Here is a 14689-nt window from a genome sequence, read left to right as displayed (position 1 = left end):
CAAAACACTACAGGTAAATTTAAATGAAAAAATCTCAATTTTTATTATCCTACCACACACATAAATAACACGAGTCGTTTCATTTTCAAAAGTCCACAAAGAAAAAACTCTGCCCAAGAAATATGAAGTGTTAAAATGACCCCAAAAAACTTAAAGAGGCGTTGGAACGAACGACCATCCGACCAGTTGTCATAAATTTAAACTGGAAAAATTAAAATCCAATTAATAAATTTTTGATATTTCTTCTCAAATCTGAATGTATTATTTTTTATCATTTTTTCCATAGACAAACTGTTCCATTTTGTAAAGCAATTTTCCATGGCTAGAGTTTTATATTTCAGGTTACATCACATGTGTATGGGAAGAGAAGGAGGGAGGGGTGGGGGATTGGGGGCAACAGGGAAATTCGAAATGTTAATAAATTTTATTGGACACTCTTAGACGGTTGTGTTACTTTTGCCGCCTAGTTTTTTTATTAATTTTTTTTTCTGGTGTCGTTGGCTGGTGGTGCTACGTGTGTGCCGACATAACTGACGGACTGACTGCTGGCTGTTGTTTGTCGAGATTTTGATTTATGCCTGTCTTAAATGTTTAAGAAAGACAAAATTTATTTTTTACTGCATTTTAATGCGCTGAAATCTATAGGCATTTATATTGCTCGCTTTTACTTACCAAACGGCACTGCCATTCCACATCTACACATGTGTCACTTTTGTTTTGGCGTTCGTTTTTCCACCAAGTTTTTTGTTGTTGTTATTGCTATTGTGGTGTCTGGCAGGCGAAGTGAGTTTTTGCCTTTTAAGTTTTTTTCTTTTCGTTTTTTAGTTTATGTGATCCCCAATACCAAACATCAAATGTGGAAAAAATAGAGGGGAGACAACAATTCGTATTCGGTTACGGAAAATTTCAATTGAAAGGCGTGAAATTGTCACACATCATCAGCTTGTTTTTTATCTAGAAGTCTTTTTTTATAAAAAGTGGGGATACAGTGTTATTTTAAAACGTTTTAAATACTTTTTTTATTATTCAGAAATTTTAAAGTCCCCAGAACGTGTTTATGCTTGCCAGAAACGAAAATGTTTATCACTAAGGCGATTATTCAAATTTTCCAATAACTATTTTCAATGGCACGAGTTTTATGGTTTTTTAAATCTTAATATTTATTTGAAAATTAATGAAATACAATTTTGGAAAGGTGTAAGATTACACGGGAGTTCTGTTTAAGGGTGGTGTTCGATGGGAAATAATCGTGAATAATCTTATATCTTGGTTGTTTTTTTATGCCAGCCATCAATTATAGTTGTTGGTAGACAATGTCCCAATGGAACACTTAAGTTTAGAATATTAATAGCCCGCTATCATTTGGTTTGACATTATCTACCCTGTTTGTTTCCCTGCTTTAGGGCGTCCCCTTTTTCCATTTTGATATGATAATTCCCAAAGTGTTTGGGTATACGGGTTGGTTCATTTTGAAGGGATTAAAGGGACGTGCTTAAGGTGATCTATGTCTGCAAAGGTGTTTTTTGTGTAGTTTGTAGAAATTGAAGAAAATCAGGGCGTTACATATGGAAACTCTTGTGAAAAATTGAATTTATTGTTGGGCTGCATTTTTTAATATTAAAGGTGCTATGCAAATGCCGTCTTGTTAAAACTATCTCAGATACAAAGCCATTATAAAATGTATGTTCAATAAAATTTAATCAGGCGGAATTTAGCATATTTACAAAAACAAAAATATAATTTTGGGATATGGTATTTTGTTAAGGAAATAAATGTCTGGCAGGGTGTTACCTTAGGAACTAAGGCAAAATGTTTAAGGCAATTTCTATTCGTTTTTTAACGGATAGAAACATAACACAACTTCCATCTGATGAAAAAGGTGGCGGTCTAATAAAACACAATTTAAAAAATTGATGGATAAATTATTTTCAAGCAATGAATTGGTGAATTACGTCTGTGCAGATTTTAATATAGACAGATTTTTTGACATATCTTCTATATGAATGTTCCAACTCATTTTCGATATCTTGAAGGTTTTAGCCTCATTCTCATCAAAGTTACTAAATTTTGTTATTTAGGATTCTTTGGAGGTCGAATCATCTTTGCAGAATATCTGCAGTATGAATCCATTTGTTATGAAAGCCTCCTGACTAAATTTAGCTGGGCATTTTGCCAAATTTTTAATGGACACCACCGGTAGAACTTAAGGGCATTTTTGCTTCAAATTAATATTTTTTGCAACTTTTAAGAGATTTTTTAGTGTCATACAAATTTTACAAATTTTCAAAATATTGACCAAGAAGGAGTGGACCGATATTCTTCGAAATTGATTGAGAAATATTAAGATGTTCAAAGTTTGAATGAAATCGGTTACTCCCTTTGTGAATTAGCATGCGCATCAGCAGGAAGGTAGACAGACACCTCCAAAATACCTGAAACGCCCATAGAAACTTGGAGCCTAAAAACAAAATGCCGATGAGGCTCATATTTATCGTAGAAATGTATATATACCCCCAGTAGTAGGCTGGTGGCATAATATAACTCAACTCATAAAATAGATCTAGAAACAATGGAAAAAATGTGATATCCCTAGACTAATTCGAATTTTTGAAGATTCTTAAGTTTTATTTTAAATATCTATAAACGATATATTTATGTGTTCCTAATATACACCCACATAATATTTTCGAAAATGTGAAAAAAGTAATAAAAAATTACATCTAATTACAATATCTTCTTCATTTTATCCTATTTTATTTTATAGTCCCCAAAAATACTTTATTTCTTAACTTAAACTTAAAATTTAAGTTCCCACTATAACATAGACAATTTTAATATTCCAAAAAGCATTTTAAATCGCACCTTCCTCCCTCCAGAACTTTTTTTTCAATATGCCATATTTAAATACAATTTTATTTGAGGCGGCCACTGTTCCTGTAATGAAATTGGCAAATAAAGGCAAAAACAACAATAACACCAAACTATAGGCAAAAGAACATCTAAAACAAACATTAACAACAAATGTTATTCTTGAAACCCTTACCAAAAACAAGACAAAAAACGAAACGATATGAACATCTTTCCTGCTTTTTAAAACAAGACATCGCCACGTTAATTTTGTTTTTGATGCTCCCTTTAATTTCGTACGTTTTCGACGTTGTCTTCTTTTCATTTTTTGTGTCTTCTTATTTTTTTTTTTTTTGAAATTTCAACTCACTTATATTTAATGTGTTTTTCCCTGGTCTCTTTTTTCCTTCTTTTAGAATTCAAAGCACGCCAACACATCTTCATCAGCCGTCCAAGTAGCAACATCAGCGGCAATGATGGCGACAGCAACACAAATGAGGGCGACGTTAATATATTTAGCGCCTTTTTTGCATCCGTGCAAGAATGTTGTTCCTGGAACAACTACAGCAACAACAACATCTTCACAGCAGCAGCACCAGCCGCACTTGCCCCTCGAATGGAATGGGGAACAAGATGGGGAAATTTCACAAAAGACACATGTGGCCCGTGTTAGTGCCACAACGACGACGTCGTTGTCCGCCAGCCGCTCTAGCATGGCAAGACGTGGTGGTGTTGGCACTGCCACTTGTAATGGCAACCGGAATGTTACGACAATGAGCTGCAGTGGCACACAAGCGCTGCTACATCCAGGCGGCACCAACAACAATAATAATCATTATAATAATGCCATAAATTGTAATAGCACCGTCATCAATGCCAGTACAGGCGGCGTCAGACACGGCAGCAGTAACAGCAACGACATCGGTGGCACTAGTAGTGGTAATAGTAGCTCCATAAGAAGCAGCTGTTGTCATCATAATACTGGCGCAGACGAACGTCAGGATTTAGACATGGCAATGTTGCAGTGGCCGGAATCGTCGTTGGAGAACCTGAAAAAGACGAAGGATAACGCAAAATGTTATGAACAAAATTATGAAATGCCTGCCTTAGAGACCACAACAACGATGTTTGCTAGTGCTAATAATAAAATAAGACACCAAAAACAAGAACAACAACAACAGACAGAAGAAAAAGAACAGAAGCACGAAGGAGAAGGGTGCCTGCTTGCAAGAGTGGTGGAGGAAAACCCCAAGAAAACAGCCGACAACCCATCATTATCTGCTTCAACCTCCATAAGTAGCGGCCGCAGCAACACCACGCTCACGTCTAACATGTCTGGTATGGTTCCTTCTACGAAATCCTCTCTTCAAATCCAACAGGATACAACAAAAACAGCAACCTCATTTGTAAACTATACGAATAGCCGTAGTACAAAATATTTACGAGAACGTGGTCGCAGACACCAACAGCAGCAGCAACAACAACAACAACTGCAACAAGGACATGATTCAACATTAGGTCTAGCTCCTGTAGGACAACCACTTAAGAAACATGAAGAATTTCAGTTACAGCAACAACAACACGAACAACGAAGAAAATCGCCGTGTGGTCTTCATGGCCATGCAGATCCTAGCTCACAAACCACCACACACCCGGCTGCTGTTGTTATTGATAATCATAATACAGCAAAATGTTGTAATAATAACCAAATGGCCAACACGTCACTGTTGTCAAGATGTCATTGCTTAAATAATATGCTTAGCAATGGCCCAGCAGCCGGGCATTCCCCAGCGAGCCAGGAGCCCAACACCGATGTCCAAGAAGATGGTCATCATGATTTAATATTAAGAAATTCATTGGAAGCCTGTAACAGCAATGCCATAGGAAATGAAATATTTGATACCCTCAACGACAATGTATTCTCCACGCCACCACCAGCTCCCTCATCGCCAATGTCATCATCCTTCTCACCCTCATCGTCATCAGCTTCAATTTCAACTGCAACTTCGTATACAACGATATTAAATAAGGAATGTAGGTGCTTTAATAAAAATAAACGTGATATTATTATTGGCAGCGAAAACCCAGCAATGGCGTCAACATTACCAGCAACAGCAACAATAAAAGCAGCAGCTGCCATTTTTTTATCTCCAGCCTCCAGTTTGGAGAGTTGTTGCATTATTAACTCAAATGCCGACAGTAGCAACAACAGCATCAGCAATGCATTATCCATGCAACATAGTTTAGATTTATCGACTACAACATCATCAACTTTATCATCGGCATCTATGGAGTCATCATCGACAACTTCGTCGTCGTCGTCCTCCTACTCATCATCATTCTTAGCCACGACATCATCGTCGTCACTGTGTTCGGAGATGATGCCATGCTCGCGGTGGAGGTGGTGGTTAGTTGCATTATTTGGCTGTTCCAACTTAACCAAAACGGTTACGGTTTCAAAGTGGTTGTTTATGTGGCTGTTATTTGTTGTTCTATCATCGTCAGCTCATTGTTGGGCGGGTCGAAATGATGGTAAGTCGATTTATTCTTATAAATTGTTAATATAAGTATTTACATAAATTATATGAGATTATTAGGAAGAGTTACATAACTTATTATTTAACTCATTTATAATGGAATAGTCATAGATTGCCAATTGCATTGGATTTTAGTAAAATGGGTTGTAAAGTACTTGTGCCCTGGATCCTGAAGAAGAATATCGTTTGGAATGCTTATCTGAATCATATCAGAGAATAATTTCGCTGTATTTTTCTAACGGAAAAATTCTCAAATGAAAACTGGAATAAAGTGTTCTCTTAATGTATAGAACAAGTATTGGACATGTTTCCTGTATTTCAGAATGCTGGAATTCCAATTGTTTAGATCGATTAAAGTTTTGGCATAACGCTCATATAACCCTAGAAGCTTTGTACAACTCATGGGCCTTAAATTTAGCATTGAGGTTCTCAATGGTTGTATTCGTATTTTCTCTACAAAAAAACATTTTCAGTATAGGTCCATTTTTTACATTGTTTCCTTCATTTGTTGATCATAGTCACCCAAGTGGCTGCATATCAGTCTTTCAAAGTGTAAAAAAAAACTCTTCCTAGATCATAGGTCCTGACACAAATTTATAAGTCCATATAAAAGTCCCGTTCAATTTTCGGTATTTTGGGAGCGACATTTTCCAACCGAAAAGGCTCTAATTTTGGAGGCTGAATGGCAATGTTTTGACATAGTCTCCATATAAATGTACAATTCAATTTTTGGTATTTAGCATCCTAATTTGGCTTTCCAGGTTCTATTCTATTCAGGTCCATGTTTGTAAATACAAACAGAGGTCCCGCCTAATTGTTTTTCTTATGTTAAGGTTCCTATTCTAATTTTCTTACCTCATTGTCTGAAACCCTGCTATGGACATAAATAGGATGTGATGGAGGATTCAACATAATCCATCGAAGGAACAGGTCATAAATATTAGAAAAATTGTACCCCTTCTTCAACAAATTACATTTCTCATCACTACTTTGTTAAACTCTTTGCACAAATATCCCAAATCATGGCCTCAGATCTTTCCCTAGTACAATGATTTTCGTTATCCTATTTTGTAACCCAAAAATTACAATGTTGTAATTTTATTAACGTATACAATGCTCCAGAATTTATATATTGTGGTTCTCCGTCATATCGGTGTTTAGATAATTCCTCATAGACTATTTTTTAATACTTGAAAATACTTTGGCTTTTATTTCCCATATTTCTTCCATTGCAAAAGACTTTTTAAAATAAAACGAGAATTTTTCCCTATAAATATACCTTTCCATAATGAATGAATTGTACAATTAAAATATATATTATATTTTATTATGGACTATAACAAAATTTGGACAATGGACCAGCATTTTGAGACATTAAATATTTATTGGTTTTACAATAAGTCCCTGTAGTAAATCACAATTAAGTTTTATTTTTATTCTTGCTACCGTTCAAATGAATGACACTTATTTTTATTTTACATTGGACAGACAGACATCCATTGAATATTCTAAAATCTCTTTCCCAAACTGAAAAAAAGAGAAAGGTCAACCATAATTCGTCTTTGTGTTTTCTTGTCCTACTGGAATTACGGTTATTTTAATAGACAATGGGTACTCCAAATCACAACGGTTGACTGACTGCCTGCCAGCCAGCCTGCCTGCATATTTTTTAAGGCGGTGACAAAAACAAATAAACCAAAACGGACAATGAATAATCTGGGAAACACACAGAAAAAAAAAAACACAAAATAAAATTGTTGATTCAGCTATTATTGAGATTTGTGGCATTTTAATTTAATTTAAATTCTTTTGTTTGTTTATTTAGTGTCGCCATTCTTTGGGAATGTCTAACTTGACCACCAAAGCTGCAAACGTAACGCCCCTCCCCCCTGCAAGGAAAACGAACGAAAACATACAATTGACCTTCAAGTATTTGATTTCTAAACACAGGAAAATTTAAACCCTCAATTTTCTCTGCTGCAACAACAACAAAGAGTCACATTGTTGTGAAGTATTTGAAAAAAAAAACGTATAGAACTGAACAGAAACTGTAACATAATTCCTTCCTTGCATAGGGTGTTGTTTAGTGGCTTGCTGGCTAGCTCCGCTTTAGTTAGTTATTCACTAAAATAAAAATTACGACCGGAAACGTTGACGAAAAAAGCAATAAAAAGTAAATTTAAATATCAGTTCTGTTTTATTTGTTTCTAGTTGTTTTTTTTCAGTTTTGTTCACTGTTCGTTTTTTCTGTTTCTTATGGTTTCCTCCGTTTTGCAGTTGATGGGCTTGGCAATTATTATTTTTTGTTTTTTTTTCTAGCTGGTGTGTAACATTTTGTGTTGTAAAAAATAGGCTTTTTCATTTATGCTTTAATTAAAAGTGGAGGGTGGCCGCGATCACACAGGCCCATTAACGTTTTTTTGTATTCATTTTTCTTTCTTGTTGTTGTCGTCAAAATGCACTGTGGTTGCCATGGGGATTTTGGAAATAGTCCCCGATGAATTTGAAATAGGATATGTGTTATTTAGAATTATGCATTATGTCGATCGAACATATTTATTACTTCCTATTCTTGAGCTCGAAAAGGAAAAACTTTTTGGAAGGAGACCAAATATTTTAGTGTTAGTGTTTTATGCCATCCACCATAAGGTTGAGTGTATATTAAATTTGCCATTCCATTTGCAACACCTCGAAATATTCACCGGAGACCCCTTAAAGAATATAGATTCTTGATTAGAATATAATTCTATGTCGATTTATGCGTATACGTCCGTCTGCCGAACTTTATCATCTGAAAATCCGAAATTTCTAATCATAGCTAAAACGCTTGAAAACTTGGCTTAGGACTATAAAAGTAGGACATATCAAATTGCAGCCTCTTTGGTAGCAAAATTCGCCTAGGACAATAAAAATATTTGAAATGGAGCTGAACTTTAATATAGGGTCTTATATGTTGAGTCATCAACGTACAGCAACATCGTTTGGAAAATGAAGATAGCTTCATAAAAATATTGCTAAGCGGAGCCTTTATGACAAGGACCTATATTAAAATGTTTATATGCGGACATTTTACCCATTAAGAACCCGACATGCCAAATTATAATCACTTATATGCCAAGAGGTCTTTTAACAAAATGTAAAGTTATGAGGGTTTGTTAACGGGATTAGAGACGGCACATCTATGACTCCGGTATGAACTAGGATCTTTGAAACATTTTGATGACGCCCAAGAGCCTATGCAACTGTTAGTACGACTGCCATCCCTGAGACAATACTTGACTTACAATTTTATTGTCCATTGTCACTGAATATTTTCATATTCCGAATTTTCATTGGAATATGCATCAATATTCAAAACTATCTACAAAAAACACCCCTGGGAATATATATACTTCTTCCTCTGAACTTCGTTAATCTCATAATTATCGATATTTTTCCTTCATTTGCAACCACTGTCCGTGTGATAGGATTCAAAGATATGTGTGAATATTTACGAGCAAAGAAAAAAAGGTGGTATGTCCGTCTGTTTGTTTGGATGGACGGACTGATGGTTAGTTGGTTGGTTTGGTGTTGTGTTCTTAGGGTAAATAGGACCAACACCACCTATTAAATGTTCCAACACACGCAATCACTTATGTGCGAATGTGCCAACACACACTCGCACACATATGTGAATTAGCATACACATCATCAACTATGAATGAAACAAACAAACTAACCAACAATCGTCATCGACATATTCACTACAATGTATGTAGGTATGTACGTATGCATGAATTTCTATTAGTGTCGATTGTGTTGTTGTTGTCGTTGATTTTTTATTGGATTTTTATTACATTATGAGGGCAACATCAACATCAAGCGTATGTTTCCATTTTTCCGCAACGTTACGTCTCAATGATACGACGACGACGATGATGATGGTGGCGATGACATTTGTTGTACCTCCTGCCATCGAACAGCAGCAGCCAACCGAACTATGTTGTACGTACGAGTATCTTAAGTGTTGAAGTGTGCAATGTTCGCCTCGGCGGTTTGTGTGTTCGAGTGTGTGGCGAGAAAACAATAACTTTTAATAAGTTGCTGTTATTGGTTCATTAAGGAACCATGTATTGTTGTTTGCCTGAATGCTTGTCCAGATGTTAAGGGCATAACCCTCCATGTGTACAATTCTCCTCAAATCACTAGCAAATGCAAATCACCAAGCAACCAACCAAAAGCAGTATGGGCATGTACGTATGCTCTTAAGGATTCTCTTAGTAGTTAGTTGATGGCCGGGGGTATGTCGGGATGCCCCGATCATGTTCATGTCTTCAGTTCGTATAGTCATAAATTATTTAATTTAGTGTGATGTCATTATTTAAATTTTGTTTTTTGTTGTTTTCGTTTTCTGCCCATTCGGCTACCTACTTCCCTTAACATAATTAACGGTAAGGGAGCAACACGGATAAATGCCATACAATGGCAACTGATGGCAAGCAAACAAGGAGGACAGGCTTATTGAAAATGGGTGCCTGCTTTGCATGTGGCCATGAGAACTACAACAAAAGAAGCCCACAAATTAAAGTCGGTCAAAAGCCTAGCTGGCCATGTGCTGTTTGTTTGCCAGTCGAGGGTCTGTTGCTACTTTAGTGGGGTGGTGGCGGCACATATTCTCATTCACATTTGCCCCTCTCCCCCAGCATACATACATTCACATACAGATATGGGCAACATAAATTACTTTCATTCTTAATTACTTACAGTGGTGACAATTTAAATAGGACATGTGCGAATATCCCCAACCCCCCTGCATTTGCTTTCATTTCAGAGATTGGCCGGGCAAATGACGCCCCCCTCGCACCATTCGACGGTCAGTCATCTCATTCATTTTACTCAGTCATTTATTCACCTATTCACTTTTGATACAAAACCGAACATGAGCATTGTTGGCTTCATTCCCACTATTGTATGGCCAACCAGCCAGCATCAGCTCTTCTTAATGGAAATTGTAAATATATGAGCAAACAGACAGACAGACAGACCAACCAACCAACCGACAGACAGTCGAACAACGGCATATCTTGCTGCAAATCTCTGTGGAGAATGAATGTTGTTCATTCCATTTGCCATTTTCCATTTCTTCTTCATTATATAAATGTCCATTATTGAAACCCACATAGCCATTGACCACAGTGTTTTTAAATCCTGGTCTGAGGTTAAACGATAAACCAGAAATCATACTGCTGGATGACGTTATCCTTGGACAATTGTCTTTACGTTTGTTAGCTGGAGAGAGAGGCAAAAATACTCACACTCACAAATGCGAATACTCTGATACTCTGGCAGGTAGGACATTTTGAAAGTTATGGCACTGCGATTGTCATCGGGATTTTTTTGGTTTCAAAAAAGATAACACGTGAAAGAAACAGTATTTTTTTGCATATGGTTTGTGTTGTGATGTATGTATGTGTGTGTCTGTTTGAGATTATTGAGAAATATGTATCTTGAAGTTTTTAAGTGAAAACTTAAAATGTTTTCTGTTAAATGTGTCAGTAGAGGTAATTCTTTTTTTGCAAAATATTTTTGTAATACCTTAATAAATGTGTCAGTGGTAAAAACATGTCTTCGATTTTTTCATTTTAAATTCTAAATATTTTTATGTCAAAGTACAAAATTAAATAAAATAGGCATGGATTTGTTTGAGGAAATTATGACTTATTTTCCATTCTCCATAAAAATTAAGTAAAATTATATTTGCGAACGTGCGATTCGGTGGCACCATTGGGCAAACATGGTTATTTTATGGTAGGGCCTATGTCGTGGATTTTTTAAATAATTTTATAGCCTCTTGGTAGGGCCTAAGGCGTGGATTTTTAAAACAATTTTTATAGCCTCTTAGTAGGGAATAAGGCGTGGATTTTTTAAACAATTTGTATAGCCTTTTCATAGGGCCTAAGGCGTGGATTTTTTAAAGAATTCGTATAGCCTTTTCATAGGCCCTAAGGCGTGGATTTTTAAAACAATTTGTATAGCCTTTTCATAGGGCCTAAGGCGTGGATTTTTTAAACGATTTGTATAGCCTTTTCATAGGGCCTAAGGCGTGGATTTTTTAAACAATTTGTATAACCTTTTATTAATTTTAATTGTAATTTTTTTCTTTTACCTTCTTACAGTGCCCACAAATTGTACATTTCCTGCCCGCTGGGAGGGCTCATGGTTCCTATCGGGCTATCAACAATCCATACACATTAAAGGTTCCCAATTTAGTTATCGTGGTCGATGTGCAGCTTCGGATGGTAACAAATATTTAATAGTTGACGAGTAAGTGATTACCAATTACTTTTTTCTCATATACATTTTTGAAATATCAAAACAATAACACAATATTATCATATTCAAACCATAATAAAGAACTTTTCTTTATGAAATTTATATGGAAATCATATTCACCGAAATAATTCCAATAAACCAACCAGAAAACAAAAACTAACTCAATGGAATTTGAAAACGTTACTAAACAAAACACTTCACCCAATCAATAGTTTCCAATATAACAATATTTCATCTCTATTACTTTTACTAATTATTTTTTTGTTTTTGATTGAACAAATTCGGAAGAAAATGATTAAAATTTATTATTATTGTTGTTATGAGTAATTTTTATGATTAGAAATATTCAAAAAATAACTTTCTCTGCTCTATTTTAGTAATTCTTTTTTTATATTTGAAACATATTTTATTTATTTTTATTATTAAGTTGAACCATTCGTTTGTTATACCCATTTGTGGTGTTCTAATTTTTTTTTCCGAAAAAGTCTTTTTTTCACATGAAAAACATTTACAATACACAAATATGTTATATAAGCATTACAACTAGCTTTATAAATATTTAATTTTTTAATATTTTTGATAAGAGTCTCCCACAAAACAAAATCCTCCACCTAACAAACCTATCCATCCATCCAACCGCCCATGTGTATTGTATGTATCGTATGTATGTTTGTACTATTACAAAGCAAAAAATATATATTTAAACAAAAACCCTCAAATATGAAATATTAAACTAGGCTATTCAAATGTTTTACGTTTAAACCATCATCAAATCAAATACGACCAACAACAAATACAACTCATGAAAATTCATAATGAAAATTTTGGCCAACGAAAAAAATAGTACAGTACAGAAAAAACTGTAGATATCTTAAAAAAATTATACAACGAGTCATTCGTGCAGAAACCCAAAAAAAAGGTAAAAAAAATATAAAGAGAGACCAACTAAAAAAACTGAAAATCATTCAAAGTCGAACATAAAACATTTCAATGCTTCGATGCTCAACGAAATCATGAAGCAAAGGAAATGAAACAAAGAAAAGAAAAACGACTTGGTTGGTAGTTTTTGTTGGCGTTGTTGTTGAAAACGAAACGATACGACATAAAATGAGGTAAGCTATAAAATCGCTTCAATACTACTGCCTGGCAGCTACTTGCCCGAACTATGATGACGTTACATAGCCAAACAACTAAAAAATAGAGCTTGAGGTTTGGCTCTAGTTCCTAGCTGCCACTATCACTACCAGTATCACCACTACTACTACGACGACTTCAATACAAGGTGTAATGAATTGAAATGGACACGAAATTCTCTTGGGTGTTATTCCATCCGAACAAACAAGACACAGAGGAAGAACTACTAGCAGTACTACTGCTCCAACATGAAACAGAACCCACGACGATAACAATAGCAACAACAAGAACTAAAATGAAAAGGAAGTTGAGAAAAACGTAACGAACGAAACTCATTTCAGTTTTTTGTTGTTGTTGCTGTTGTATTTGTTATGGCAATGTTTGATGGTTCTTCCTCTTACCTATGTGATGTAGAATTGTTTAACATGCACTCCATTTTGTTTTTGTTGCTGTTGAGAAGCAGTAGGTTGGTGTGAGGATATCACCTCCCAAGTCATCATCCAACCAGAGCAATATCAACATCAATAGATGACGGCAATATACACAGATACTAAATATGTTTGAAAACAAAAAATACACAAATGAACTAAACACTGCATACAATTACATTACCTTAGGATGTAACGACAAAAATGGCTCTTCGAATAAAAAAAAATCAATATTTTTCTTGAAAATTTGGTAATATAAATTATATCATGTCCCTAATCTAATATACAGCCCCTCCAAAATATAAATACCAAAAAAGTGTTTATAAATATCATCGTCAAAATTGCCTAAGGACAACAGCTATGGTTTATCTGTATGACAAGAAAAATATAATAAACCCTAAATAGTTGCATACATGTGTACATACACGAATATGACCAACTATTTTTTTCCAAACAAAAACTATTTAATTACGTTCTGTTTTGAACATTAGAATATCATATACACGCACACAAAGGATTTGCATACGTACACACATATGAACATATCACATTGAAATAGAAATTAATATGAAAATGTCATAACATTACATAATTATATGAAAAATAATAAGCAATGGAAATTTTGTAGGAGAACATTACCACAATTATTATTGTTTCGAAAGGGAAATAATTACGAGTGACATTTTAGAATAAGAAAAGTTTTCATTATATGAAAATTATCACAAGTGGTATTTCTGTGTGCAAAATTTATCGCCAGTGATATTTTTACTGTGGAAATTATCGCAAGAGGTGTTTTTCAATGATAAAATTATATACAAAATTATTTTGGCAAATTATTAACAGTGATATTTTATATGTGAAAATTATCAGCAGAATTAGATTATTATTTGAGTGATGTTATATAAATATATAGAAATATCACCAGTGGTATTTTATTATAGGTTTCCTGCAGTAATATTTTATTCTATAACAATAACAATTATCATCAATAATAAATAATTCCTATGAAAAAATTAAAACCTGTGATATTTTCGAATCACAGATTTGTCACCAGTTAGCAATTTCTTGAGAAAATTATCACCAATAATATTTTTCTATTCCAAGTGGTTTTCAGTAATACTGCTTTATAGAAAAAATGTCATCAGTGATATTTTCTGTGTAAAAACCATACTACCAGTGATATATTTTCGTATAAAAATACCATTGATATACATTTTTTATTTAATTCACGATAGTGATTTTTCGCTGAAGAAACATTATTACCAGTAATATTTCTGTATAGAAAGAAATATATCACCAGTATTATACAAATATATGAGTGATATTTGGTGATTATGAAAAATTACTGGCAATATTTTTTCCATGCAAAAAACCAGTGATATATTCTTTATAGAAAATTATTATCAATGAATCTTATTATCTGTTGATCTG

General features: G+C 34.4%; 1 protein-coding gene across 1 annotated transcript in view; it reads left to right on the top strand.

Annotated features, from left to right (window-relative positions):
* The window catches only part of LOC133333366 (uncharacterized), a 93215-nt gene that overhangs the window by 24449 nt on the left and 54077 nt on the right, over positions 1-14689 (top strand). The window contains exons 2-4 of the mRNA XM_061541677.1: positions 3264-3977; positions 4029-5379; positions 11540-11687. Coding sequence (XP_061397661.1) covers positions 3264-3977; positions 4029-5379; positions 11540-11687 — 2213 coding nt within the window. The remainder of the gene's footprint in view (positions 1-3263; positions 3978-4028; positions 5380-11539; positions 11688-14689) is intronic.

Source organism: Musca vetustissima, unplaced genomic scaffold, assembly GCF_032173495.1.
Source record: "Musca vetustissima isolate MV318-11 ecotype Yass unplaced genomic scaffold, APGP_CSIRO_Mvet_v1 utg6724, whole genome shotgun sequence".
In the NCBI taxonomy this organism is placed as follows: Eukaryota; Metazoa; Arthropoda; class Insecta; order Diptera; family Muscidae; genus Musca; species Musca vetustissima.
This window is presented reverse-complemented; position numbering and strand designations above follow the sequence as displayed.